Source organism: Phyllostomus hastatus, unplaced genomic scaffold (assembly GCF_019186645.2).
Source record: "Phyllostomus hastatus isolate PE091 unplaced genomic scaffold, TTU_PhHast_1.1 phas_scaffold_78, whole genome shotgun sequence".
Classification (NCBI taxonomy): Eukaryota; Metazoa; Chordata; class Mammalia; order Chiroptera; family Phyllostomidae; genus Phyllostomus; species Phyllostomus hastatus.
The window spans coordinates 720,493-748,374 of NW_025334041.1; the positions used below are offsets into that span (position 1 = coordinate 720,493).

At 73.0% G+C, this 27,882-nt stretch overlaps 1 protein-coding gene across 7 annotated transcripts in view; it reads right to left on the reverse strand.

Annotated features, from left to right (window-relative positions):
- Positions 1 to 27,882, reverse strand: part of TNS3 (tensin 3) — an 89,725-nt gene that overhangs the window by 20,073 nt on the left and 41,770 nt on the right. For 4 of the 7 annotated variants that reach the window (XM_045827110.1, XM_045827112.1, XM_045827113.1 and 1 more), the window contains 16 exons: positions 19,862 to 19,914; positions 18,153 to 18,324; positions 16,713 to 16,763; positions 15,498 to 15,620; positions 15,222 to 15,286; positions 14,540 to 14,623; positions 13,056 to 13,168; positions 12,849 to 12,909; positions 12,011 to 12,086; positions 8,418 to 8,547; positions 8,119 to 8,184; positions 7,296 to 7,400; positions 2,838 to 4,061; positions 1,599 to 1,771; positions 849 to 978; positions 659 to 742 (listed from right to left, as the gene is read on the reverse strand). In XM_045827110.1, the coding sequence (XP_045683066.1) occupies positions 659 to 742; positions 849 to 978; positions 1,599 to 1,771; positions 2,838 to 4,061; positions 7,296 to 7,400; positions 8,119 to 8,184; positions 8,418 to 8,547; positions 12,011 to 12,086; positions 12,849 to 12,909; positions 13,056 to 13,168; positions 14,540 to 14,623; positions 15,222 to 15,286; positions 15,498 to 15,620; positions 16,713 to 16,763; positions 18,153 to 18,302 (2,635 nt within the window). In that variant the 5' untranslated portion in view covers positions 18,303 to 18,324; positions 19,862 to 19,914. Of the gene's footprint in view, positions 1 to 658; positions 743 to 848; positions 979 to 1,598; positions 1,772 to 2,837; positions 4,062 to 7,295; positions 7,401 to 8,118; positions 8,185 to 8,417; positions 8,548 to 12,010; positions 12,087 to 12,848; positions 12,910 to 13,055; positions 13,169 to 14,539; positions 14,624 to 15,221; positions 15,287 to 15,497; positions 15,621 to 16,712; positions 16,764 to 18,152; positions 18,325 to 19,861; positions 19,915 to 23,056; positions 23,082 to 26,356; positions 26,458 to 27,882 lie in introns of those variants that run through there. The other 3 variants (XM_045827115.1, XM_045827114.1, XM_045827109.1) reach the window with 3 other exon arrangements.

Genomic DNA, 27,882 nt, shown 5'->3' on the forward strand with positions numbered 1-27,882 from the left:
CCCTTCTGTTTTCTGGGGGGGTCGCGTTGGTTCCCTGTTAAATGCCAGTGAGAGCCCCCCCGCCCCGTGGGCCACCGCCTGCACCTGGCCACGCACCTGCCGCAGGGCCTCTGGCTGCTCCCCAGGGCCGGCTGGGAGGTGCGGCCGCTCCACCCGGGGGTGGGGGGGCAGGTGTTCCTGGGACCCCTGGCCACCTGCCCCCACTCTTGCCCGCGTGCCCCAAGGGCCCGGCCTGGCGGCCCTGGGACCCCGCTGGGCTCCTGCCGGACCCAGCCCATTCGAATTGGCCGCCAGCCGCGGGGGCTCTGGGGACGGGGCACCGGGGTTGCGTCTGTCGAGTTGCTGGGCTGCAGAGGAGCCGGCCCGTGGGAGCAGACCTGGCACCCACGGCCCGCGCACCCAGCACCAGCAGGTGCAGCTGTGCCACCCCCACCCTTGGGTCCGACCCCTCGAGAGGGCAGCAGCCTGACCGCCATGGTCTGCGCACCGAGCGGCACCTGCGGCCCTCGGACCCGGGAGGAAGCTGCTTGTTCGGCAGGCGAACGCCGTGCCGGGCGACAGGCAGACACGCACGGCCGATGCCGAACCGGCGAGAGCCACCCCGGCGCCCGCGGCCGAGACGGGGCACGGGACCCCGGAGAGGGGGCTGGCTGCTTACCGTGAGCCGCTCGGCACAGACCGCCGGCGCTGCCGGCGTGCGGCCCGGGCAGGCTGAAGGCCGGGTGGTGCGGGGGCGTGGTCACTGGAAAAGACAGCAGAGCGGGCGGCTGCCCCGGGTCCTTCCTCCCGGAGGGCAGGCCGGGGGCTGGGGGGGTGCGGGGGGGGGGTGCGCTCCGCTCCTTTCTCACCGTACGGGGTCTGCGGGGACACCGGGAACGCCGGCGTGGGCGGCGCGGACTCGCTGCTGCTGCTCTTGCTCAGAGAGAAGATCCCGCTGTCCACCCGGTCCAGGTCGGGGGGGTACCCGGCCATCACCGTCTGAAAGGGACATGGGGGGGTGGTCAGGGGGAGGCCCCCCACCCCCGAGTCCGCTCGCTGAGCGTGGGGATGGGGAGCAGGGCAGCCCCCCCACGCAGGGAGCGGCCGGGGAGCCCTCTGGAGCTGCGCACAATGGCGGGCGCGTGTCAGGGCTGATAGTGACTCTTCTCCGGTCTGCATGGGGTCCCCACTCCTCCCCCCGAGAGTGAGCGAGGCCCGAGTTTGCAAGGGCTCCTGGGGTGGGGGTTTGCCCGCCCGTCTGCCTCCAGTGCTGGGGGGAAGCCTTCCCTGGGCCCCCTGGCAGACGCTGGCCCCGTGACACCCCCGGGGCCCCTCGCCCAGCAGGCCCCACCGTGTGCACGCTGACCCCCGCGTCCTGCTTCCCTCCGTGGCCCCTGAAGACACTGGGGATTCCGTTCACCTGTGCCGCTGCCGACCTCCTGCTGACCCCCCGCCCGCAACCCCTGACCTCCCACGTGCCTGTGGCCCCGCCCCTCAGCCCAAGGTCGCTCCAGGCCCGAGCAGAGGCCCAGGCGGCCGTGTGGCCGGGAGTCGCCCAGACCCGGCGGACGGCACACCTGCCTCCCGGGGGGACGGGGCTCTGGGCAGGGGGGCCGTACCTCTCTGACGTCGGGTGGAGACAGGAAGGGCACCAGGCCCGGAGCCGGCTCCGCACCCGCGGGCTTCCCCCACCCGCCCCGGGAGGAGGCGGGCTGCCCCGCGGCGTTGTTGTCGTACTGCCCGAGGCTCGGCTTCCGGAACCTTCTGCGCAGCGGCTCCTCCCCCGAGGGGCCTGCGAGGAGAGACACGGGGGGCTGCCGCTGGAGTTCCTCCGGGACGCCCCGGGGTACTCTGGCTCCGCTCGGGCCGGTCACCTTCCAGCGGCTGTGGGGTCTGCACTCGCAGCCCAGGACGGACGGCCCAGGGCTGCCCACCAGCGGGCCCGGCCCCAGAGGCCGTGCGCCGGGGCCGAAGCCGGGGGCTGCGGCTCCCAGGCCCGTCCCTGACCCCCACCCCAGCATGGAGGTCTCACCGCGGCCCCCCACCGCCCTTCCCCCACCCCACGTGTCCCTCGGGGCCTCTGTGCAGACCAGCCAGGGTCCCCCCGGCCAGTGCCAGGAACCCAGCCACCCCGAGGCCAGCACCCTCTCAGCAGTGCCTCCGACCTCCCAGGGGCAACCCCCCACCTCTGAGACAAGGCACCGCCGTGTGGCCCTGCGGGGCCCCCTCCACAGGGCCACAGACTGCCCCGGACACGGGCCCACGTCCACGACACCCTGCAGCCGGATGCCACAGCCTGTGCTGCAGCTGGAGGTCCCTGCCCATCCACCACAGCCCCCGCCCCCGGGCCCCCCAGGACGAGCACCTGGGCAGGGAGGCCCGGCCTGGGGCTCACCCGCCACACTCCAGGGGCGAGGGCTGGTGCAGCCCGCCTCCCCGAGCCAGCGCAGCCCCCTGCTGCAGGGGCGCACGTGGGGCCCCCGGCGGCTGCACCCTCGCTGTGCTGGGTCCTGGAGCTGCCCCACGCGGCCTGGACTCGCCGCGCCACCAGTCAGCCCCGTCCGCAGAAGCTGCCCCTCCCCTCCCCTCCCCTCCCCTCCCCTCCTGCTGTCTCCCCACCCCCCAACCCTCCCCCACCCGCTGGCACAGCCCTGTGCTCCGCCGCCTGCTCCCTGCATGGCCAGTTCAGGGACACCCGGCGCACCAGGCTGTGGGGCTACCTTCCTGTCCCCATGAGGCTGCCCCCCAGGGCCGGCTGTCCACCTCCCTCCTCCTCCAGTGGAGGACCGACACGCTGCTCTAGCGTGCCGCTGCGAAACGTGGGCACGCCAGGTGGGCCCCCGGGAACGCCAGCTCACCTTGCTGCGTGGGGCTCCAGCCGGGGTCCTCCCCTCGGTCCTGCAGGCGACCGCCCGCCCGGAGCCCGCCTCCCACGCCGTCCGGGGACGTGGAGCCATTGGCCTGGACGCCCGGCGAGCTCAGGTGGGTGGGGAGGGGCTCGAAGGTGGGGTCCAGCTCCAAGATCAGCCTGTTGAGCTGCTCGATGGACTGGTCGATGTCCAGGGTGGGCGAGCCTGGGGAGGGGTCCGGGCCGGGCCCCGGGCCTGTGCCGTTTGCGAGGCCGACGTCCGGGAACCCGGCTCTCAGCGTGTTGCTGGGAGGAGGCCGCTGGGTGTCGGGCGGAAGTGCCCCGGGGCCTGTGCCCCTCTGCGCGGGCCCCCTGCTGCCAGCCCCCTGGGCGGGGGCCACCGGGAGCCTGGGCAGGGCCTGTGCCAGGCGGGGGCCGTCCCCGGGGCCGCGGCCCACGAGCCTGGCCTCCCCGTCCAGGGCGAGGCCGTACTGGTGGGCGGCCACCATCTGCTGCTGGCGCACCCAGGTCTGCGTGGAGTAGCCGCTCTGCTCGAAGGCCCGCGTCTGCGCGGCCACGCAGGGCGCCCCGAGCGCGGGCGGCGGCCGCCGGGGCTCGTACGGGGGCCCTGCACTGAGGCCCAGGTCCGGGGCCAGCTCGCCGTGCAGGTCCTCCCCGGCGCTGCTGCCGAAGCCCTCGGACAGCAGCGAGTTGTGGCTGCTCGGGGGGCCGGCGAAGGGGCCGGCGGGGGCCGACGGGGGCCCCTCAGAGGAGGACAGGGTCCCAACACTGCTGCCCGCGCTGCGCAGGGCGTGGCCGGGCACCTCGTCGTCCAGGATGTCCGTCTCGCGGTCCCTGGGCGCCGCGTCCCCGTTCACGTGCACCTGCGCCGGCACCACGTGGCGCGTCCCGCCGCGCTGGCCGGGGGCCTCAGCCATGTCCCGCGGGGGGCTCCCAGAGTCGTCCAGGCCGAAGCCGCTGAGCAGCTGGTCCAGCTCGGCCTTCTCCTGGGCGCTCAGGCCCCTGCTGGGCCCCGGGGCCAGGGCCTCCTCGGTCCTGTCCGTCCGCGCGGACGCGGTGGAGTGGCCCGAGTCGCTGCTGACCGACAGGGTGTGGTCGGGGCTGCTGGCGGCGGGGGCGGCCGGGACCCCGCCGGGGACGCCGGGGTCCGAGACGCTCTTCTTCCTCACCTTGGCGTAGAGGCTGCCGTCGACAGGGCCCTGGGTGTGTGGTACTGCGGGGGGGGGAGGGGGGGCGGGAGAGGTCGGTCAGTAAGTCACAGGGGGGGTGCCCAGATGTGACTTCGTCACCAACGACTCACGGTAACGAGGGGCCAACACGCCTCCGGGGTCCCCGGACGGCGGCGAGAAGCAGTTCCCGGGACCAGCGGCGGGACCCCCGGCCTCCCCACCGGGTCCCTCGGAGCCGGCCGCTGGGGGTCGCGTGCCGTGAGGGCGCGCGGGCGGTTCCGGCTCAGCCTGAAGGCCGAGCTCACTCACTCGGCGCGTAACCCCCCGGGACTCGAGAACGGACCGTGCACGAGGTTCAGTGTCCCCCCAGCCCCCGCCCTCCCCCCGCCCCCGCGGCCGAGGCCGGGCAGCCGGTGCTTCTGAATCAGCGACACCAGACGCACGCACCCCCGCTCACGCCCGAGTGTGTCACCCACGGGAAGAGGAAGGGCAGGGGCCGGCCCCGGGTCCAGCTGTCACTGCGGCGTCTCTGGGCCAGAGGCGCCGATGCCAGCGGGGCGGGGCTTGGACGCCGGAGCGGCCCCCGACGCCACGTCTGCCCCCACCGGCGTGGCCCGTGCCGCAGTCCTCACCCTCTGAACCCGACCGTCCACGGGGACGCGGTCGGTGCCCCTGATGCACGGTCGGGCACCGCACGTCCCGCCGATTCTGGCGGCACCGGCGAAAGCCGACCCCCGAGGGTGGCTTAGCTGCGTGTCTTCACCCTCCTTCTGGGCTTTCCGGCACAACCTGCCGGGGCGGCGGCCTGGCTGGGCCACAGCGGCTGACCCGGGGGAGCTACCGGATCCTCGCCCGCCTCACCTGCGGAGGAGTCACCTGGCCCGGGGTGGCCCCCAAGGCCTGCCCGGGGCATCCAGTCCCTCCGAGGACCCAGAGGCCGGGGAACGGGAATGGACTTCTAAAGACTCATTCACGGTCCACGAGCCACGGTGCTGACTCGGGCGGCCCCGGCCCCGGGCACCACGCAGTCCCCCTGTCCTTCGCACCTGGGCCCCGCCACGGCCCACCACGGGCCCGCCCTCACCGGGCCCGCCCCTCCTCGCGGGTGCTGACGGCAGACTCCCCTGCACCTGCGTCGGGTTACTTCCCGCGGCAGAGGGGGCCCAGGGCTTCGGGCTGCCTGCACTCGGGCTTTTGAGGATCTCGCCTTCAAGCGGCAACGCCGGACCCCGGGTGACGGACGGACCCGGGGTTAGAGGACAGGGACCCTTTGCTCCACCTTCGCTTTATTCTTTCATTTGGAGGGGGGCGGGGGAACACAGCGACAAACCACTAAGTCCCCAAGGGCATGGACACAGCCTGCACCCCTGGACAGACAAGCCACCGCTCTCCCCGAGGCGTTCCGGGGACGCCTCCACCTCCGGGCTGCCGGCGGCCTCCCGTCCCCTCAGGGCGCAGCCGGGGCCCCAGTGGGAAGGACGCAGAGCCCCCCCCCCCCGAGCTGCAGGTGGGCGGCTCCGGGCGCTGGCACCCGCACACCTGCCTGCCGTGGCCGCCGAGAAAACCCCCCTTTGGAGCCGAGCCCCGCTCTCGGCTGATGTTTTCCGGAAACGAGCGGGCCCTGCATTCCCGGAGGAGCCCAATTGGGAAAAGAAGTGGGTGGAGGGACGAGGCGTTCCAACCGGAGGCAGACGGCCCCGGGCAGGGGCGCGCCCCACCGTGGGACCCGGCTCCGGGCGGGTCCTGGACCAGCCGACCACCCAGACAGACAGACAGACAGACCGACCACACGATCGACCGTGACTGCGGCCAGCACGGCGCCCGTCCCTCGCCCGACCCGGCCGTGCAGCGGGTGCTCTCGGACACGCCTCGCTCCCACATTCCAGCCCCGGGGCGGAGGCAGCGGCGCCGCTGGCCCGAGATCCACCGCCCCAGGCCTGCGGCCCCTGCTCCCGCCGGCGGGGCCCGGGCTGCGGTCACCGGGCTCCCACCGCCCTCCCCAGCACGCCCCCTGCCCGCGGGGAGCCCAGTCCTCTGCGCGGACAGACCGGCGGCTCTGCCACAGCTCCTCCTGGGTCTGCGGGAGCCACACGCGCACACACATGTGCGCGCACACACACGCAAACACGCACACAGACATGCACACGCACAGACACGCCCCTGCTCACCTCCTGCCCACGCCGCCCAATGGCCCCTTCAGTCTAGGGCTGCGGGACCCGGGACCCAGGTGTGCGGGCAGGGAGAAAGCACCCCGGGCTGGGCGTGCCCCCCGAGGCCCCGCCCCCCGGCCCCCCAGCAGGGAAGGTGGAGGACCTTGCTGGCTGGGGGCAGGGACTCGGACTCTGCCAAAAAGGCCGCGCGGAGTAAACACAGGGGTGGGGCCTGCTGCCGCCAGGTTCGCCGGGGTCTGGTCTCGGAGGCCCGGGAGGCGGAGGCAGGACCCCTCGGGGCAGGGCCGGCAGCCAGGCGCCCAGCCCACCCGGTCCGCAGGCCACAGCGTCCGCGCCCACTGCGTGCCCACAGCCCCGGTGGGGCCTCCCCGCCTCCTCCCCCTGCTGCCGGGCCCCTCGCGCTCCTCCACGGGGCTGTCGTCCGGAGCACGGCCTGGGGTGCTTCCCGCACCACCGCGCCCCACCTCCCGGTTCCCCAGACTCGGGGCCACGCCCCGCCGGCCCTCGCCCCCCCACCCCCAGAAGCCCTGGGTCTCGGACACCCTAAAGGCGGTGCATCTGCCTGGGGTGGGGGTGGGCACGATGACGGGGGGGGGCACTGGCATGTGCACCCCCCGCCCGCTGTGCTCCGGCTTCTGGCTCCGAGTGTCGGATGTCTAACCGATGCCAGTGCTTCCCGGGGCGGCGGCTCCGCCAGGAGGGCTGGGCCGGTCTGGGCGGGAACACGCCCGCAGGGAGTGGCCTGCCGCCTGCCGCCTGCCTCCCGCCGGAAGGGACAGCAAGGGTCCCCACGGAGGACGCGGCAGACGCTAAGCCAGTGTCCCCAGCGGGGGTCCCCGCCAGGAGGGGCGTGACAGTGGTGAGGGGCCGGGCCGGGGCAGCTGCAGGACCCGCCCAGGACGGCTGGAGGCCGTCCGGAGAGCCCCCCCCGCCGGCCGCAGCAGGGTGGAGGGGGCAGAGGAAGGCAGCGTCTGCCCGCAGGGTGCCTGCTGGGGCCAGACCCCTGGGGCCCAGGTGCCCCTGCGCCCTCGTGCCAGGACCCAAGCTGGGGACCGTGGCCACGCTGCCGACACTGATGCGCCCCCGTGGCACCCCAGCCCCGCGCACCTTCGCCGTCGGCGCCCAGGGTCTCGTAGGAGTCCCAGCGGATCAGGGGGTCGGCCGTGTTGAAGTCCACGCTCACGCCGCGGTCGTTGCGCAGGTGCTCGCAGCCTGCACGGGGCGGGGGCGGGGGGACACGCGGCGTCAGCCCGGCCAAGCCGGCAGCTCGGAGCCCAGGAGCCTCCGTCGTGACTCCGAGCTCACTCCACACTCAGCGAGGAGAGCTGAGCCAGGCCCCAGCTGCTGCAGCTCAGTGGACTGAGCGCCGGTCTGCGAACCAAAGGGTCGCCGGTTCGATTCCCGGTCAGGGCACTCGCCTGGGTTGTGGGCCAGGTCCCCGGGGGGGGGGGGGGCGCATGAGAGGCAACTGGTCACATTGACATTTCTCTCCTTCTCTTTCTCCCTTCCTTCCTCCCCATCTCTCTCAAAATAAATAAAGTCTTAGGAAAAAAACGCCGAGTTAGAACGTTCTCCCACAGACAAACGAGCCACGCGCCTCGACGACGAAGGGCTGAGCCTCTCTCGCAGCGTTCTCAGGAAAGAGGGGAGCCCACTTCCCACACGAACGTCTGCAGTTTGCAGACTAAGGGACTCCCGGCGTTCTCCGGCCTCATCCGGCTGTTCGTTCGGGGGAAGAGCCAGCCTCCGGCGTCTTGTCCCCGAGGAGGAGGAGGGACGTGGCCCAGGGACCGAGGCCCGGCCCCGTCCCCCCGCGTCTGACGCCTCCCCGTGGCAAACCACCTCCGATCGTGGGCGAGGGTGGGGGAGGGGACGGAGCCCCCGACGCACCCTCCCCCTCCCCCCGCCGCCAGCGTCCGCCCCGACCCACCTGGCATCCGCTCGGGCGTGGCCGAGAACACCAGCTCCACCTTCCCGTCGGCGGGGAAGCGGCCATCTGCAACGGAAGCCCCCCGTCAGCCGGCACAGGGGGGAGGGGCCGGCACAGGGGCGAGGGGCCGGCACAGTGGGGGCGGACGGACGGCGGGTGCCCCGGGGGCCAGGACCACCCCGCCCAGGGGAAGGTCGGTGGTCCGCCGTCCCTCTGGCAAGCTGTCTTGCGGGGTCGACTGGCAGCCTTCCCGGGGGCGGGGGGCACGGGGAGTCACGGGGTGGCGGGGGGGCTCTCACCGCTGCAGGCGCCGTCCAGGTCCTCCTTCCCGAACACCAGGCGGGGGCCCTGCACGGCCCCCGTGTGGAACTGCAGCCGGAACACGGCATCGCGGGTGGCGGCGCGGTACTTCTTGTGGTAGCACTTCACCTGCGGCGGAGACAGGCGTGACGGCTGCGGGGACGGCCCCTCCCCGGGGGGGGGTGACTCCCAGGGGGGCCCACAGGGCGGCGGCTCTCGGACGCAGCAGGGGCGGCCGGGACGGCGGTGCCCCTCGCTGCTGGTCCTCCCCCCGCCCCAGGCTGTCCCCGCGGAACCCCGGCGCCCCACGTCACGGTCCGCAGCCCCCCGACAGGCCACGCCAACGCTGCAGACCCCCGGAAGGGGGCCTCCTGGGGGCACAACCGCCCAAGGGAACCCTACGGCTCTTCGCTAAACCTGAACGGCGGACTGCATGTGAGGACGGCCTTTCGCCCCCCGTTCCGACCCAGGGACCCAGGGCCTTTCCGGTTCCCACGGAGGAGCGGGTGGCCGTGACCGCCTGTATCGTGCTGTGTGCATTTGCGTGTGCTACGATTTAGGGACAGGCAGGGGAGGGAGACGCCGAGACACAGAGACACAGAGAGAGAGGGTGACAGCTGAGAGGTGGGTGCAGGTGGGGCAGAGGGACGGGGAGGCCGGCCGGGCTGCATGCACACCCTGGGGTGCACGCCCTGGGGTGGTAGTGAGAGACCAGCCTCAGAATCACCAGGGATGCGGTTGGACTCAGGCCCCTTCTGGGGTCCCCAGTGGTCCCTGTCCCTGCAAGCAGAGCGTGGGGGGGTGCCTCTCTGGTGGGGAACAGGAGGTGGGGCCGGGGGCTTTCAGAAGCAGTGACCTTCCCAAAAGACTCGCCCTGGAGGAAGCCGGGCTTATGACCCAGTGGGGTCACAGAGGTCCCTGGCAGTGCCGGCATCAGCGGCCCAGTGGCCCGGGGAGGCTGGCGGGGAGCTTCTGAGCCGCCACCCAGAGGAGCTGTCGCCCGCAAGGGAGGGCGGACCCGGAGGCCTACCTCTGGGCCACTGGCCAGGACCTGGACGGAGGGACGGGGGCGCCCTGCAGTGACAACCGTGCTGAGCTGTCACCACGGGACCCAGACCTGGGCCGGCCGGGGCCCCGGGCCAGGGCGTCCGTCTGCAGCCACAGACCAGGGCTGCGGTGGCAGTGCGGCCGCTCCCACTCGCTCGCCCCCTCGCCCTCGGGGCGCCTCTCGCCCCACGGGCCCTGCCGGCTGTCCAGCGAGGCCCCTAGCCCACGCCTCGGAGGAGACCCCCCACACAGATCCTCCCGCCCGCACGTGCACGGGACTAAGGGTCCCGCCTCCACGCCTGCCGCTCCCCACCAGTGTCTGGGACGTGGGGCCCCGGGGGCGACCACAGGGGCAGGAGGTGAGGCTGCGGCCACGCGGCTCTCACAGGCCCTCAAACACTGAGGAGAACGAAGGCTTTAAAATGACAGGCCGAGGGGGCGCAGCCCCGGGGAGCCCACGAGAGGGGCCTGGGGCGCCGGGACCGAAGGTGGTTGCACCGCAACCCTTTCCCACCAAGTCCCTCCTGCTGCTGGGTCTCCCCACGAGGAGGAGTCCCCGGGGGCCCCACGCCCGGGCCCCTGGCCTGTCACCAGCCCCCCGCCCGGCGGCTGCTCCCGGAGGAGCCCCTCACGACCCGTGTCCAGCCTGCACCCACGCCCACCATGTCGGCCTCACCCCCCCAACGAGCACGCCTGCCTGCGCCCCAGGGTAAACCCTGTGCCCTCGGGGACCGCGGCCCGAGTGCCCCCTGCACCTCGGTGTCCCCTAGGTGAACACACACGCACACACAGCGGCCACAGTCCCACGTGACGGAGTCCCGCCTCGGGCGACCCTGATCCCGTGTTGACGGAGGCTGCCCAGAGGAATGTTTCCTCCAAACCTCCGTCAGCCACCGAAGAGCACTCAGGCCGGGGGGTGGGGTGGGGACAGAGGTTTGGGGATGAGCCCCGGGCCGCCTGCCCCACAGCGCCCAGGGCTGCTGCCGCCGCAGGCGGGGCTGAGGCCCAGGCGGGTCCGGGAGACCGGGGGCAGCACGGGGGGGGGGGGGTGGACACACACACACACACACGGAGGCGCGGAGCAGCGCAGGGCCGGGCGGGAGTGGCCAGGGCCCTGCAGCCACCTGCCTGGGAGCAAAGGTCAGAGCCAGAGGGAGGGGCCCGCCGCTGGCTCCCCCCGGGGGCGCACAAGGGCCTCGCGGGGAACCACGCACAGAGGCCCTATTTGTCCGCCCGGACTCCCGGGGGGGGGCGGCGCTCCGCCCGGGGTCCGGTCAGGGAGCCCCTCGGCCCGGAGCACAGGCCGCAGCGGCCGCAGCGGGGGCGGCAGGACCAGGCACGCAGGCCGGGCGTGTTCACTGGGCGAGCGGGCTCTGGACGCCCGCCAGGCTGCGCCCGGCCTGCCCGGCACATTCCTCCCCGGGTTACATAACCCGGCGTGTTTACGGAGCACCTGAGGCCCCGCCCGTCCCCAGGGCGGACGGCAGGCCGACCTTCCCGTGAGCTCGCCCGGGCGGAGGGTCCCGCGCGCAGGGGAGGGGGCGTGGGGGGAGCAGAGCTCGGACCTGGGTGCGAGGGCTGCTGCCACCCTGCCTCCCCAGCAGCCCCCGGCGCCTCCACGGGCCCCGAGCTGGAGGACCTCGGGCACAGCCCCGCCCCCAGTAACTTTCCACGCCGGTCACGGTGGCCGCAGACGCACCTCCTGGGGCCCCGCCCGCAGAACTCCCATCAGGGGTGCAGCAGGGGTGCCTGTGCACGAGGCAGACCCTTAGCAAAGCCACTCGGGGGAGGCCAGAGAGGACAGGAGGCCGTTGGGGAGGCCCGGGACCAAGGACACCCGGCATTCCCGGGGCCGAGGCCCACCCTGAGCCCGGCGCCGGCCAACCCGGCACAGAGGGGGCCGAGGCAGAGCCATGGCCAGGTCCTTGAGGACAAACGGGAGGCCGGGCGTCCGGACCTTCGCACAGAGCAGGCCCCGAGACGCCTCCCGCACCGGCCGCCTCCCCGGCGCCGCGCCCTCCAGCTCGCAGTGCGGCGCCAGGTTCCCCGCCAAACCCGGGGCGGCAGCGCCCGCATGCCCGGCAGGTCACGGCCACCGGCAGCGTCCTGCCCATCAGAAGCTCGGCAGACCAGGCCAACCCCTCGCAGGGGGGCGGGGGGGCCCCACCACTGTCTGGGAACCTCTGCCAACATCTGAGGACACTCCGGGCATTTCCTCCCGGTGGGGCCCCGGGGTCATTTCCAGGAGGAACCGCGGCCCTGGATCCCGGGTCGCCCCCCTCCCCGAGTCCTGTCCTCCTCGGACTCGCTGGGACTGCCCTCCCCCCCCAAGGACACTGCAGCTCCCCCCGCCCAGGGGAGGGGCAGGCACGCCAGCTGCCCTTGCCCCACAGACCTCCACCTGCAGCTCCCCGGCGGCTGGAGCCTGCGCTCCCGCGAGTCGGGTCTGTGCGGGGCCCAGCGGCCGTGAGCACACCGTGCCGTGTGGTGCTGGCGCGGGCCTGGCCGTGCCGCCAGTCGCCAGGGCGGGGGAGGGGGCACTCACCATGATGTCCCCCTTCAGCAGCTGGGCTGGCTCGATGGCGATGCAGACGCGACTCGGGCTGTCCGGGCCGATGTTGCTTTGGGACAGACCAGGACATGCGTCATTGTGGCCCCCAGGGTCCAGGGAGGAACATGGCCCCAGGAAAGCCCCCCGAGCGGGAGCTGGGAACGCGGGCCCGGGGCCGTCACACAGACACCCCGCGGGGCCCGGGGCCCGGCCCCAAGACTGCCCCTGGGGTGAGTTGGACAGAGTGAAAGTTGCCGGGCCGGCCGGGCGCTGACCACGCCGGCCACCCCGGGGCCCCGCGCCCGAGGGCTCTGTGGTCAGCGGGGGCGGGGGGGGTGGAAGGCCATCACCCCGGACGGACACGTCGTGAGCCCAGAGCCGAGACAGAGGCTCGTGCTGAGTGATGGTGACACCGTGTGGGGCGTTTTTCACTCCTGTTCCCTTTCCGTCGTCGTCCACAAAACGCTTCGCGGCCCCACGCCGGAAACGCCCAGAAGTTCACACAAGTGCTGGGAATGCGCGTCTCTCTCGGGAACTCGAGGGAGCAAAGGGCCTGCGCGAAGGGCCCTGTCGCGGGGCTGGCCGTGCTTCTTTCCGACGGCCCGTGGCTCCCTCCGCCCCCAGGCCCACAGACCACGCCCCTCGGGGACGCCGTGACGACAGCCGGGCAGCGCGAGGGCAGCAACGCTGGGTTGGGACGCAGACCCCCGGCCACCCACAGGGTGCCGGCCCAGGGCTCCCCGCTGTACCCCTGGCCCCGCCCGCAGAGAGCCGGCCCAGGCCGCTCCGCTGCCTCCCCCTCCCCAGCCCCCGAGGCGGCGGGCACACTCACTAGATCCCGGACGTGTGCACGGGCTGCATGGCCTGGTACAGCTTCAGGAAGGGCCGGCACGCTGCGAGGGCCGGGGAGGGGGGTGTGAGGCGGGACCCCGAGGTGCCCCACTGTCCTGCCCCCGACCAGCCAGCAGCCCGCCCCATGCAGACGCTCTGTCCAGTCCGGGGCGGGGACGGCCCCCCAATGGCCGTGCGGGGCGCTCACCTCCGCCAGCGTCGAAGCTGGGGGTGCCGTGCAGCACGACGAAGTGCAGGAAGAGCGGCGAGGCGTTCATCTTCACCGTGCCCGCCAGCAGCCCGCTCAGGAACTGCACGTACCTGCGGGCGCAGCCGGCTGAGCTGCGGCGGGCCGGGGGGCGGGCCAGCGCCAGGGCACATGCCGCCCCCCGCGTCCACGCCGGCCGCACACTCTGCCTGCGCACGTGGCCGCCAGGGGGACATTTTTCCTGGGAGGGGGCACCTTGGACGGCGTGTGGCCCCACCACACGGCCCCACCACCCTGCCTGGCCCGGGCCACCCCTCCTCCCGGCGAGCCCGGCCGTGCACACAGGGGGCCCCCGCGGTGCCCGCTGTCCGGTGCGCGTCCGGCACCGGGTCTCCCGTGCCGGCGCGGAGCCCAGCAGAGGCAGGACGGGGCCCAGGCCGCTCCCCCAGTCGAGGGCACGTGGTGCCCCACCTCCAGCCACCAGCGGGCAGAGCCTCACTCGTGTCAAAAACAAGAGAAGTCTGTGGTTTGCGCCTGCAATTCGCACACTGGGGCCCGTCGTCCGGGCTGCTGGGTTTGCGCACAGACTAACCGGAGAGGGGACCGTTCCTAGTGGACACCGAGAGTCAAGTTCAAAAACCCCGTTCCCAGCCCATCCCCGTAGAGAAAGGCCAGGGAACCGCATGGGCCTCCCTCGGGTCCCGGCTGCAGCGTCTGCACCGTCCTGGGGGCAGCTGCCTCTCCGCTCTCGCGGCGCAACCAGGAGAAGCTCCCCGAAGTCGCCAGGCGGACGGAAACCCGGGGCGGGGGGCAGGTGGCCGGCCACAGCTGGGGTCCCGGCCCCCAGAGGGCTCCAACGCCCCCTCGGCCCCGCTGTGTGCACACCGGGGGTGGCCGCGTGACCCGGTCACGGCCTCTGGACCCCTACTGACACGCACTGCCGGCTCCAAGGCTGCCAGCTCCGGGGTTCTGGGCGAAGGGAAGGGGGTCGAGGACACTGGGGGCCCAGGGCTGTCTCTGCCCTGGTCGCCTCGGCCTGGCCAGCGTGTTGGGGGCGCGGCCCGGCGTGTGCGCCCCGTGGGCTGCAGCCACCTGCTCCAGTGGTCGGCCGTGGCCACCCCCGCGAGGCGCCCCTGGCTCTCTGGGCACCCTGGGCTCGGCCAGCCCGTGGACGTTTCTGGGTCACGTTTTCACAGCGTAAACCGAAAGCGTATCCTGCCGCCGGGACCTGCGGGCTACCGGCCGCGGAGGCCGATTTCAGCCGAGCCCCGAGCCGCCACCGTCCCGGGAGGGGCGTCTCTCCCGACCAGAGGCACCCAGCCCGGCGGCACGGCGTCCGCCGTCCCCACGAGGGGCCGCCCTCCGCCCGCCGGGGGCGGGGTCACCGCCGCCCCCTGGGACCCGCCCTCCGGTGCCGCTCGTGCGCGCGTTTGCGCACGTGACACCTCGCCCGCCCCGCGCCCGGCCGGGGACGCCCTACCTACCGTTTCTGGGACGGCTGCATGAGGGCGGAGACTTTGTCGTCGTAGTACTTCTTCATCGCGAACCTGTCCAGGGCCTGGTCGGCGCTGGGGGGCGCGAGCGGCAGAGAGCGGGGGCGTCACGAATCCTGGGACGCCGCTGGGGGGGGCGGGGGGGGCGCCTGGGAGGAGCCCCGCGTCCGCCACGCCCGCAGGACCCGCTTCGGCGTCTCCCCTCGGAACCCAGCCCCCCCCCCACAGACACACGCCGAGGCCGCAGAGGACGCCGGGCCTCCCAGCCTCAGGCTCCCCGCCCCCGCATCTCCCCCCACCCCCCACCCCCCCGAGTGGGAGCCGAACGGGAGGCAGAGGCGCCTGCCGCTGCCTCCAGGGCCCGAGGGACAAGGGCCCAGGATGCCAAGTGCTTCCTGGTGCCCCGGACGCGTGCACCCCCAAGACGGACCCGTTTCTCTTCGTAGGGGCCCGGTTTCCACGGAGACGGAGACCGCACCGACCTCGCTCTGGGCAGAGGCGCAGCCCAGCAGGCCCCACTGGGCGGCTCTCCCTCACTCACCCCCAAGGCCTCCGCGTGCGGCCCCGGCGGTGTCTGTCTCCCGCGGCTCGGCCCCCGCCGCCGGGGCTGGGTTCCCGGGACTCCTGCGCCCGCCCCCCCCCCCGCCCCCCAGAGCGCAGACGCCGCCCCTACCTGGCGGAGACGTTGGTGAAGTGCATGTAGGAGGAGAGGACGACTCCGATGCGCCCCTTCCCGCCCTGCGGAGACAGAAGAGCAGCCCGGTCCCCTCAACGCCCTTGGCAGAGGGGGCTGCGTAGGGACGGCGCTCGCTCGGGGGCGGGAGCACAGAAAGAGTGGGCTCGGGAGGGGGGCTGGCAGCGCCTGCAGACCCCCGCCTGCAGACCCCCGGGGGAGCGGCTGTGGAGGCCACCAGGGGAGCACCCGCGGGGCCCCGGGGCCGGGGCTCACCCTGCAGTGGATGACCACCACGTGCTGCGGGTCACTGTTCAGCCAGGACTCCTGGGCCTTGCAGATGGTGCACACCTTGTCCAGCGGCGGCGCGTGCAGCTCGGGCCAGCCCACGTCCAGGATCTGCGGGGACACGGCCTCCTCAGTGCCCACCCCGGGCCCGGGGGGCGGGGCCCAGGGGGGCTGCCTCCCTGACACGTGTCGTGTCGCTGGAGGGCGCAGACCCGGCAGCGTGGGCCAGGAAGGGACCAGAAGGACTCGGTCGCCCCAGGAGACCTCCGTCCCCGGAGACCTCCGTCCCCAGTCTTATCTGCCGCCCGGAGCTGGCTGCGGGTTCCGGGAAGGGCTCCCAGGGGCCGCCGGGCTGGGACTCGGGGGGCGGGTGAGGCCCGAAGCCCGGGTCTGCCCCCTCAGACCCTGTCTGGGACGCCACAGCGACCTTTCTCCCCGGGACCCAGACACAGATAACCCCGCAGGGCCCCCCGCTGGGGACACGGGCGCCCCTACCCCGGCCCCGTCCACAGGAGGAAGGCCGGTGGGTGTCCAGCACCAGCCGGTCCTGACTCATTTCCCCTTTCCTCTCGTTCGGGGCGGGGGCGGGCAGGGAGACAGAGCTCTGTCTTACTACAAAAGCACTGGAAATAGCGTCAAATGATGGAAGGTTCCAGAAAATGAATGGCCGGGAAGCAGAAGCCACACTACCCGCACAGCACGCAGTGGCGATGACCCCCCAGGCCTCCGGCTCGGTCAGAGCCGAGACACCGGTGCCGTGCACCCCGGTCCTGCCTTTGTCCGCCAGCAACCGGGCCGCTCGCCGGGCCGCTGCCTGTCCGTCCTGACAGCCGTGGGCCGCAGGCACCGTCAGCGGCGTCAGGAGGGGGCCCCGGGCGGGGGGCAGCGCCCCACGGGTGTGTGTGCGCCCAGGGGGGTGAGAGCGCCCGGGGGCCGCACTCCCACCGGCCGCCGGCCTGGGCGCCTCACTCTCACTGCGCAGGGCGTCACACTGGAGTGGGGGGGGACGGGCCCAGAGGCCCAGGGGATCTCTCTGCACTATTTCCGCAGGTTCCTATGTCTCTCCAGTGATTTTCAACTAAAAAAGATCCGGTTTAAAAAGGAACCAGGGACATGAACAGTTCCTCAGGGCACGTCAGCGCCTGCGGGACCAGCTTCCCTGTGACACCCCCAGACCCGGGGCGTGGAGGGCCATGGGCCTACCTTGGGGTTCAGCTTCGCGAGGTCGTACCTCTTCTCCGACAGGTTCAGCACCTGCGGGGGGTGGGGGCGAGAAGCTGTCAGACAAGCCGCTGCCCTGGGGACGGAGGGCAAACGGCCTTCCACGCGCAGTTGCCCCCTCCAGGTGGACGACAGAGGGCTGGACTGTGTGCCGCTGTCACGGACCCAAAGACAAAAACGTCCGCTGGGCGAGGTGTCCCGGGCCCACGGCCCGTGGGCAGAGGACGCCATGCGGGTGGGTGTGCGCAGGAGACAGGACCGGCCCGGGCCCTCCGCTCAGGGCGTCACGGGACACACACGTCACTGGAGATTTTTTAAAAAAAGGTCCTTGTGCCCATAACGGCAGGGACCCCCGCCCTGTGTCTGCGACCCCAGCGAGGCCCCATCCAGAGGAAAGGGGGGGCTCCAGAGGGCAGCCCTGCTGCTCGGGCCCCCAGCTCCTCAGGCGGAGGGGACTCCCAGTGGTCCCCCAGCTCCCAGAGAAAGGGGGACGCCCCCAAGACCCAGAGAACGGCTGCAGTGATGGGGGGGGCGCGTCCCCACGCTGTCCCTCCTGGAACGGGGGCGGGGAGCCGCCTCAGGCCACGCAGACAGCTGCCGTGAGTCAGCGGGCGTCGCCTCGTGCAGCCGGCTTAGTCACCGGAGGCGCCGATAAGGATGACAATGAGGCCTTGTCGGCGAAGATTAGCCGCCCGCCCGCAGATAAGGAGGCCTGCGGCGGGTCGGGGGTGGGGGTGGGGGTGGGGTTTCGCGCGGCAGCCACCCCGCGGGGCCGCGGGGCCCCTCCACCTGGTGGCGCCAGGGAGCACGGGGAGCAGGCGCTGAGGACCTGCTGGAGATGCAGGTCACGGTGCCGTGGCCCGCCCGTGGAACGCCCACCCGGTCCTCCGCCGGCACTTCCGGAGGGAGCCGGCCGTCCCTGCCGGGGGAAGACCAGGGCCCTCTACAGCACCGGGGGTGGGGCAGCAAGACAGAGGTCACCGTGCCTCTGCCCAGGCCCCGGAGCTCCAGGATCTGGTCCCTGGGACCCTCGGGGACGCGCTGCACCCACACGGCAGCCCGCGAGTCCCCAGGACTCTGGGCACATCCAGGTCTCGGCAAACTTCCGGCTGCACCCACGCGCGGTGTCCCCGCTCTGTGTCCCCACACTGTCCCCACACCGTCCCCTTGCCGTCCCCACGCTCACTGTCCCCGAGCTGTGTCCCCACACCGTCCCCTCACCGTCCCCTCGCCGTCCCCACGCTCACTGTCCCCGCTCTGTGTCCCCACACCGTCCCCACACCGTCCCCTCGCCGTCCCCACGCTCACTGTCCCTGAGCTGTGTCCCCACGCCGTCCTCACACCGTCCCCTCGCCGTCCCCACGCTCACTGTCCCCGAGCTGTGTCCCCACGCCGTCCCCGAGCTCCGCCCCGCCCGCTCACCAGGTAGTTGTCCCCGTGCTTGGACCGCAGCATGCGCGTCACCTCCTGCAGGCCGTGCAGGTAGGCCTCCTCGGAGCCGCCCGCGGGGAAGGACACGGCGATGATGCGCTCGGTGACGTAGGTGAGGTCCAGCGCGGGGCCGTCCTCCATGGCGGGGCTCAGCGCCGCCGGCCTGGGAGACAGGGCCGGTCGGCTTCGGGCCGGGCAGCAGAGGACCGCGTGGAGGGGCGCGGCCCCCGGGCCCACGCGGACCCCGAGCCCGGGTGCTGGGGCCCCCCCGAGTCGAGTCTGCCTGTGGAGGGTGGTCTCCTCGCGGACGCCCTGTCCCGCTGTCCCTCACCCTCGTGGCTGGGACCACGGGCTCCTGGCAGCGGACGGACAGGAGGTCCCTGCCGTGCGGGACACGTGGGCCCTCCCTGTGGGGTCCCTCCCTGTGGGGCCCCAGGCGGCTGAGAACCAGCGCGCCAGGCGGGGCACAGGCCTCGCCCCTGCGGGAGGCAGGTGTGGAGAGGGGAGGGCCTCAGGGCAGGGAGGAGGCCAGCTGCCCCCGCGGAGGGAGGCCGGGAAGGAATTCATTCCCGGTGGGAAGGGCTGGGACGGGTGTCACCGGAGGAGGGCACAGGGGTGAGGAGGGGTGTGGGGGAGCGGGCAGGGCAGGGCACCAGGCACCTCCAGCGGGGACTGTGCAGGGGGACCACGGGCCGGGGCCGGGCCCGCGGGTGGCGTCCAGGGTGGAAGGGGAAGAGCCCAGGGGACAGGCGGCGAGGTCGCCCCCAGGCGAGAGACAGCCGGCAGTGGAACCGCGCACCTCAAGGGGTGCGGGGCATCGGGGTGCGGGACACGGGGAATGGGAGGACTGGGGGGCGGTTTGGGGCCCTCACGACCGTTGCCACCAGCTCCGGGGGGCCGTGGCTGCTGCCGACTTGTTTACTGCCCTTGTCACCTGCGTCACGCCTGGTGTCGGAAAAACTCGACAACCGCCAGGTACCCACCCTCTCTGACCTAGGAACTGACACTCGGCCCATCCCCCCACCCCTGCTATGGCCGGCACGCCACAGCTTCGGAGAAATCCCAGGTGGTCTTCCACTTCATCCACAAACACTCCCGTGTTCGTTTCCAGGAGATGAAGACCCACCGGAGAGGTGGCCAGGACACCAGCATCTCACCCGGGAGGGGCGGTGCCGCCGGTAACCCAACGCCGTAAACTCACTCCTCGAAGTTGGTTTGCTCAGATCAGGAAGCAGACCGTCACCGGGCTCCAGCCCCTCTGACCTCAGGCACCAGACGCAGTGCAGGAGGGCGGGGCCGCTTGTCAGTTCCGAGCCCAGTGTCTCTGAGCACCGGTGGACGGTGGATACCGTGCCCCCTCCTCCGGCCGCGGCCCCCGAGGGGCCGTCCACGCGCCGGCTCCGAGGGAGCCTGCTGCCCTGCCGGAGCCACGCCGGGGGCGCCCTCAAAACCACGGCCGCCCAGCACCCCCCCACAACCATTTATAAAGACCATCCCATCCAGAGGACCTGGGTTCCCAAAGCTGGGAGGCCGCACGGACACGCCAAGGTAACACGTGTGCACCGCCTCTGGACATACGCTTCAGAAACCACAGCAGGAGTGACGGCCACTGCAGAGCAGACCGGCCCCAGGCCCCCGGCCTCCCGGCCTCCCGGCCTCCCCGCCCCCCCGGCCGAGCGAGGGCAGCGGCGGACACTCACCTGGACGGCCTGTCGCAGCAGGGAGCAGCGGACGGCGAGGCACCCCCCGGCGCCTGCGGACGACAAAGCACAGGTCACACTGGCGTCTCCTGCCCCGGCGGCCCACACCCGCATGCCCCCCGCTGGGGCGGCTGGCGGCTGCTCCCCCGTTCACTCCTGGACGGGCGGCCCAGGGCACTGCCAGCCGCCGGCCCATGGCGCCGCCGGCCAGGACGTGCGGTCTGTCCGCCGGACAGCTCGGCCCTGGGAGCGGCGTCGAGAGTCCAGGCACCGGCTCGGTCAGCGTGGGCGACCGGCATGGACGGGAAAGAACCAGTTCGGACACTGGAAGCGTTCCGTCCCTGCCCTCACCGACACCTGTCCCACAGGAGGACGCTTCTAGTCCCACCACCCTTCCCTGGGTGGGCGTGCGAGTGTGCACGTGGCCGAGTGTGCACGTGGGCGAGACACACCGGGGCCACACCGACCACACTGTCCCAGGAGAGGCTCCAGCAGCCTGCGCATCGGAACTGTCCCCACGGGGCACCGGGGCTCACGGGGATGCAGGGCACTGGTGCGCACGGCAGCAGCGGGGCGACCCACAGCTCCCCGACACCCCTCTGGCCGGAGGGTCCCGTCTCTCCTGACTTCCGGGGAGCAGTCCCAGCCCCACCCCCGCCGGGTCCTGCTCCGTGGACAGCCAGGCAGTGGGGGCTGCGGGGTGGTGTGGACAGAGCCCCTTCCCAGACGGGGCTGGACGCCCGGGGGCCGTCGGTGGGCGTGTCCCACGGGAGCCCTGGTGACCGACCGGCACCCGCGGGGACGAAATGTGGGTGCGCCGGGAGGGCCGAGACGCGCACACGCCCTCCCTGGCACACGCCCTCCCTGGCACACGCCCTCCCTGGCACACGCATGCACACCGGGATGGCCGCACAGGCCGAGGGCTCACGGGCAGCTGTTGCTCCGGAATGTTCTGTGGCAGGTTTCCCCTGGGTGCATGTTCTCCCCGTCCACCGGGAGCACGGCTGACCCCCGCAGCGGGGGGGTGGGGGGGACGGGCCCGGCCTGCAGGGTCGGCTCCCGGGGAGTCCCGGCTCCCAGGGGGGCGTCTAGGCGATGCCCCCCAGCCCCAGTCCTGGGGGGGGTGCCTCCCTGTCACTGACTGCGGCTGCAGTCCCAGGGGGCAGGCAGCGAGGGAGCCTCCGGGGGGGGACCCTGGGCATTTGGAACGAGAGCCTGCCAGGCCCGCTGGGGTCCCTGTCTGTGTGGGGTCTCGGAGTGGGGTCCCCGGGCCCCACCCACTGCCCTGCCTCCCTCGCCGCTGGCCTGCCCCTCCCCACAGACCCTCCCGTCCCTGCCTGGGGACCGCGTCCTGCCGGCTGACCCCAATCAGCTGGGACCGTGCTTGGGGACCTCCGTGCCCAGCGGCAGCGGCCTCGAACCCGGAGCTCACCCAGCGCCTGCCGTGTCCAGAACACACACGGCTAACTGCTCGCCGGGCGGCTGGGGGGGGGGCGCCCTCCTGAAAGGATGACGCCCGTGGGACCCGCGCTGGGAAGGCGCACTGGCCCGGGGTCCACCTGTCCCCAGGTCGGAGCAGTCGGCCAGCTGCCCCGATGCCCAGGTGCCCAGGATGCGCCCGAGTGCCCGGCACTCGCTGCTGCCTCGACCAGGGGTCGGCGCCGAGTCGGGAGCGGACACAACAGCGGCTCTGCGGCCATGGACGTGAGCCCGCCTGCGGCCACCGGCCAGTGGAGGACGGTGGTCTGAGGTGTGCATGCCACCCCACTCCACTCCTGGGAGCGGGCAGGAGCCGGGAGCAGTTTGCGGGGCGTCGGCCGCGGGCGGGAGGCCGGCCGCACGGGGAAACGGGCTCCCTTTGCACAGACGGCCTGGAGGCTCCTCGGTCTGCCGGCCCACGCCGGTCACCCGGCGCCCCTCAGCAGGGACCCCAGCCCCTGCGTCACCAGGGCGGGGGACCCTGCGGCCGTCACCCCCGCAGAGGCCAGCAGGTGGCGCCTCGGCAGGGTCACCGGGGGTCACAGCAGGGCCCGCAGGGGGCAAAGGCCTCCAGGACCTCCTCTCACGGGGCCTCCGGGGACCGAGAGCTGGGCGCCAGGGATGGTGGCCGCCGGAGGAAGTGCCTGACGGCGGGGGGGGGGGGTCACGCGGTGTCATGCGCCAAGGGCAGGGCGGCCACCTCATCCTGCAGACGTGCACACACACGCACACACGTGCAACCACACGCCTCGCCTGGGGGTGCAGCCTGCAGGCAGACGGGAGGGAGTCCAGGGCGCACGCTGCAGCCGTGTCCCCGCGTCCACTGCTGTAGGCCCCGCGTCCACGGCCTCTGCACGCGCCGGGCAGTCCCGCGGGCTCCCACCCACCTGTGTGGGGGCCTCACCTGGCCTACACCTCCCAACGCCCCACCTCTGGGCTCAGACAGCACCTCCCGGCACTGGGACCCTGGTGCCCGGCCCACCTGCGTGCCCCGCGGCTCTGGCCTCTGCTTGTATCACGCCCCTCACCCGAGGATGTGTTCACTGAGGTTCAGAGAGAGAGAGAGCAAGGGGGCGGGGGGGAGAGAGAGAGAGAGCGCGCGCACCATCGGCCGGCTGCCTCCCACACACACCCTGGAACCGGACCCCCAAAGCCAGTGCGCGCCCTGCCGGGACTGAACCTCGGTGTCCCTCGCGCACAGGAAGGAGAGCACTGGATGGGCGGGCGGCCTCCCGTTCCCGCGCTGCGTCCCCAGAGGACACCCCTGCTCGGCCCCGTCGGCCCTCAGCCGCTGCAGCCGTGTCCGCACGGACCTCGGGCCTGCAGGACGGAGGAGGGGCTGCCGACCGCCGATGCCCAGGTCAGACATTTCCGTGACGAGTCCCTAGTTGGCGCTCCTCCTCAGGTGACAGAAGACACCTGAGCGGCCCCCACGGACCTGCCCTCTCCCAGGAGGACGAGAGGCCAGGCTGTGAGGTGTGGGACCCGTGGGTGAGGGCCGTCCAGGGACGGGAGCTTCAGCGTCAGGCACCCCCGGGGATGTCACCCCGGCCGGCTCCCGCCTGCCCGCAATGGGGGTGCTGCTCACTGATGGGTGGGGCTCAGCGGCCGTGCCTGCCGGGGCTCGGCCACAGCCCGCGAGTTCTGGCCGCGGCCTCCCAGACGCCCTGCCTCCCCGGGACGGCCTCTGCAGGGCCACCCCGCGCCCCTGCTCACCTGGGGAAGGGCAGCACCGGGTCCCCGAGCCCTGCCGCCCGCCTGCCCCTGGGCTCTCTGGCGTGTGGGTGCGAAGCACAGAAGGCCCTTTGGCAGCTGCCATCCGCGGGGTCTGGGCCGGGCCCGGGCGCGCGAGGGGGGCGCCAGCTTCCCGGAGCCGCCGGGCCGGGCGCCGCTGTCAGAGTGCCGGCCGCCGGGACGCGGCGAAAAAAACGAAAGCGAGTTGCTCAACCGGAGCCGGACTGAAGAGGAAGCGCCGCCACTGCCGCCGGGCTCCAGTGCGGGCCGGCCGCGGCCTCGGGGACAGGCCGGCTGGAATGCCTCCCTCCCTCCCTCCGGCAGACGCAGGGGCGGGCGGGCGGGTGTCACGTGCGCCCGCTGCGGAATCCCGAGGCCTGGGCTCGAAGCCGCCGCCGCCACCCTCCAAACTGTCCCACCGGGAGCTCACCCGGCCTCCCCGTGACTCCGCCCCCTCGTCTGGGACGGGGGACACCCGCGGGCAGGGCTGGCTGGGCGTCTGGCCCGGCCTCAGCGCTAAGCGCACACCAGTTAGGAACTCACTCCATCATTGTGGGGGTGGGGGGCCCAGCGGGGACGGGCCCAGAGTGACCGCCTCCCCGCCGTCCATCCTGAATGCGCGGCCGGCCGAGGCGGCGCCGTCCACAGCCGGAGAAGGAGGCCGGACGGGGCATGTGCGTTTGCGAAGCCAGGGCGAGCCCCGCACCCTCCCTCCCAGCACGAGGGACACGTCCACCCCCCGGGATGGCCGACCTCGAGTCGTCCGCTCTTGACACCCGGCGGCGAGGGCCCAGCGCAGACGGGCCAGCACAGCGGCCAGAAAGCTGCCCGGGTGCAGCCAGGGGCCCACGCCACCTCACTCCGCCCCAGAGCCCCGCCAGCAGCCGGGGGTGTTCAGGCCGGGACCGGGCCTTCGGGCACGTGTCACCCAGACCCGGGGGTTCTGGGCCTCCTGGGAGGAGCTGCTGGCCACGGCAGACCAGCGGGGGCGGGGGGGGCGGGGGGAGGGACCTGTCCCAGAGCTTCTGCAGCGCAGCCTGAGGTCCCTGGAGGGGCTGGCGGGGCGGCGTCAGGGGGCTTTCACTGCCGACCCGGAGAGCCAGGGCCCGGAGCACCTGGACCCGCTGCTGAGGGAAGTGGCCGGGCCCCTCCCTCCTCCCTGCACTGGCCTGACGGGGCCTCGGCCAGAGGGGCAGGCCAACCGGTGGGACGGCCCGCAGCAGGGGGGGGGGACGGCTGGGTGCAGGCCGGCACTGGGGACCCCAGGAGATACCGCACGGAGCACAGAGCAGGGGCTGAGTGGCTGGGCCCTCCCTGGGGTGCAGAGGTGGGGGCACAGGCGGGGTCTCCTGTCCCCCCGAGTCCCCCCAGGACAGACGCCTGCTGCGGGTTCCCAGGCGGGCTGGTGCTCAGCCTGTGCCTCTGAGCCAGTCGGGTACCTGCTGTCCCTCCTGCCCCCCCCCCGCCTCCCTCCTCCGTCCTTTTTCAATGATGCAAAACCAGGAAACAAAGAGAAAAACACAAGGTCGGCGTGTGGAACCAACCAGAAACAAGAGGCGGGGGTGGGGGGGCCCCCCCCCCGTCCAGCTCTGCTCATGCCAAAGCCACCAGGTGCTCCCCTGCTCCCAGAGGCCCAGGACCTCACCTGCAGGGGGTGGGGCAAGGGAGGCCTCACAGGTGCCCCTACCCGTGTGAGGCAGGTGTGATTCGGTCACTTGACACCCAGAGGTCACGCTGATGGGGAAAGGACAGCAGCCAGCAGGAGCCGCCAGAACCAGCCCCGTCTGCCTTCGCCCCTCACCGACCCAGGAGCTGGGCGGGGGGCCCTTCCTGGGGGGGGGGCGGGGGGAGAGCAGGGGAGGGGGAGCTGCAGCAGGTCGGCACTGGAGGGCCCGGGCGGCCAGGTGGTTGGCTCCCCCGGCACGGTGCCCAGCTCGGCACAGCCCGCGGGCACCCCGTCCGGCTGCCCGGCTACCAGCCAGCACCCGGCACCCTTGCCCGCCCCGCCTGCCCCGCAGGTTCTCGCCCGGCTCCTGGAGGCCAGAGGGGCCGTGTGGCCGAGTGCCGGCCCGCAGGCGACCTTGCTGTGCACGGTGTCAACGGGAGAGGGCCACACCCCCAGAGGGGCTCCGCCACCCGCAGCCCCCCACCCCCGGGCACCCAGCGGCACCCCAGGGCGCAGCTTCCTGACCCGGCCCCGAACGCGCCGACTGAAGCAGACTGGCGCTGCGGGGCCACCGCTGCTCACCGCAGTGTGGCCGGCACCGCGCCGCGCGGCGGAGTGCGGCGCCCCCGCCCCCGAGTGCTCTCTGGTCCCCGGCACCCTCCTCCTCGGGCTGCCACCCGCCCGCGTCCTCTGCTCCAGGGCCGGGTCCCGGGAGCCTCTGGGCCCACCCCTGGGAGGCACAGCCTGTCCCTTCCAGGACCGCGCACAGTGCTCGGGCGGGAGCCGGTGCCCCGAGGGTGAGCCAGTCCGTTTGCTCCTCGCCCACCTAAGGGCACCTGGCCCCTCCCCAAGGAGGCGTCACCTTGGCACAGCCGCAGAGGGCTCCAGGTGCGCGTGTGGCCACGAAGCCAGCGTCCCGAACACCGGGGACACGGAGACGACGCGCCTCCGCTCCTCTCTGCATGCATGCAGCCCCCCCCCCCCCCCCGTCAGTGCCGGACCGCCGACGGGCAGAACTCGGCCCCAGACGCGAACCCCGTAACAAGAGTCACGGCCCCCGCACCCGCACGGTCTCCAACGGCCTCGGGGCAGGTGTGTGCAGACAGACGGAGGCGCTCGCGCCCCGGCCCCCGGCCAGCCCCCCGCTCTGGGTCCCTGCAGGACGTGAGGGCTGGCGGGCAGCCGGACACAGCGGGTGGGAGGTGCCCAGGTGCAGAACGCAAAGGGTCCCCGCGTGAGAAGTCAGCTGTCCTTTCTGACCCGGACACCCACCCCTTTGCGCTGCCCCCCCCCCCCATCAGGCGAGTTTCAGGGCCACTAAAGCGGCGTGAGGACCGGCTCTGAGCTGGAGGCGGACCAGGAGGCCTCAGGTCCTCCGCAGACCAGCCACCGCGGCGGCTACTTCCCCAGCAGCACTTCCTCCGTGTGGGGACCCGCTGCGGCTGTGTGGGCACGGGCCTCCCACACCCGGGGACCCGCGGTGAGAGCAGCCGACGCGGAGAGACAGGGAGGGCCGTGAGCGTGGCCCGGAGCGCTGCCCGGCACGGGTCCCGTCCAGGAGCAGACGGACCGTGCTGACAGACCGGAGAAAGCCACGCCAGAGCGCCAGCACTTACCGCCCGCCGGCCGCAGCTCCGCTGCACCTGCCCCCGGTTCTCCCCAGAGTCTCGGGGGAGCTGCCCGCCTGGCCGGCCTCCCCGCTGCGAGCCAGCCCGCTCACTGGATGACGTGCCCCGGTCCTCCCAGCCGCCCCGGCGCCCTGCAAGCCGACCGAGAGCCCACGTGGCTGCTCCCCAGCCCGTTCACGCCAGCAGAGCCGGCTGCTGCCAGAGTCTGCAGGGTGCTGCTCGCACCGGCCGGGCGTGAGCCTGGGGGGAAAGGGCCCCGCTGTTGCCCGGGGCACAGACCCCAGGCCCCAAGGGTGGGGCACGCCCTGGGCTCCGCCCTGAGGCAGGGTCTGGAGACGGCGGAGACTCGGGCCAGCGTGGGCGGTGGGCGCGGTCAGGTTGCCTCCTCAGCCGCCGCGGCCTTTCACAAGGAACGGCTCCCGGAGGCCGACGGGGAATTCTGGAGGTTCAGCGCGGGCGCGGGTTGTGCAAGAGCAGCGCAGGGGAACCCCAGCCCCGGGCCTGACCTCACGGGCAGGGCGGGCGGCACCTCAAAGGCAGACCGGGACGGGTGTCTGTTTCCAGACACAATCAAGGGCTAAAGTTTAACATGAAAGAAGCCCGTGAGTGAGGGTGCCACTGGCTAGCGACCCTTCACTTCCACGGCCACCCACAGGCCCTGACTGTTTTCAGACGTCGGGCTCAGGGGGAGAGGGACAGCAAATGGGGGGCGGGGGGGGACGGGCCAGCGCCTGTCACCCGAGTCACTGGTGTCACCCAACAGAACAGTAGCGGTCCCAGCAGCGCCCACCCCCGCTGCTCGGGCCCAGAGCGACGCCCCGGGGGGTCCCTGCACCGTCCCTCACCGCCGGTCCTGAGCCGGGGCCCCGACACTCCCCTCTGCCAGAAGGGGGCTGAGGACCAGGCCCCGGCGAACACAGGCGTCAGGGCCCCGGCCCCCTGACAGGGACACGCGGCCTCCACCTGACGGTCCCCCGGCCGTCCTGCCCGCTTGCTCCGGGCCTGCGTGCGTCTCCCGCCGCCGCCGGGCACCGGCCCACGCCCACCTCTGGGCTTGGTGCGCCTCCGCTGGCGTCCGACCGGGCCCAGCCAAGGGGCCGCCTGTCCCTCCCGCAAGGCCCCGGTGACCCCGCCAGCTTCCTCCTCTGACCGCGGAGGGGTCGGAGGGTCAAGGCCGAGAGTGATGTGAAACCTGATACTCTGTCACTTTCCCCGTCAGGGCTGAACCGGAGGGGCACCCCGTGCGAGGGGACACGGGGGCACGCTCGCCGGCTCCTCCTCACCCGCCGGTTTCAGGACGCACGGGCTCCCCGGCACCTCCCGGGGGTGAGCAGGGCAGCTTGGCTGGTGTTTTCTTTTCTGCTTTCTTTTCTGTTTAGTGAGCACTTTTGAAGATCTGCTGTGCGGATCAGAACCTGACGTCGCTGCCCCTGGGTTCAGGCCTTGTCCACACTCTGAGCTCAGCCCCAGGGCCGGTGGGGGGCACAGGCCCCCGCGGTCCCCATGCTCCCAGG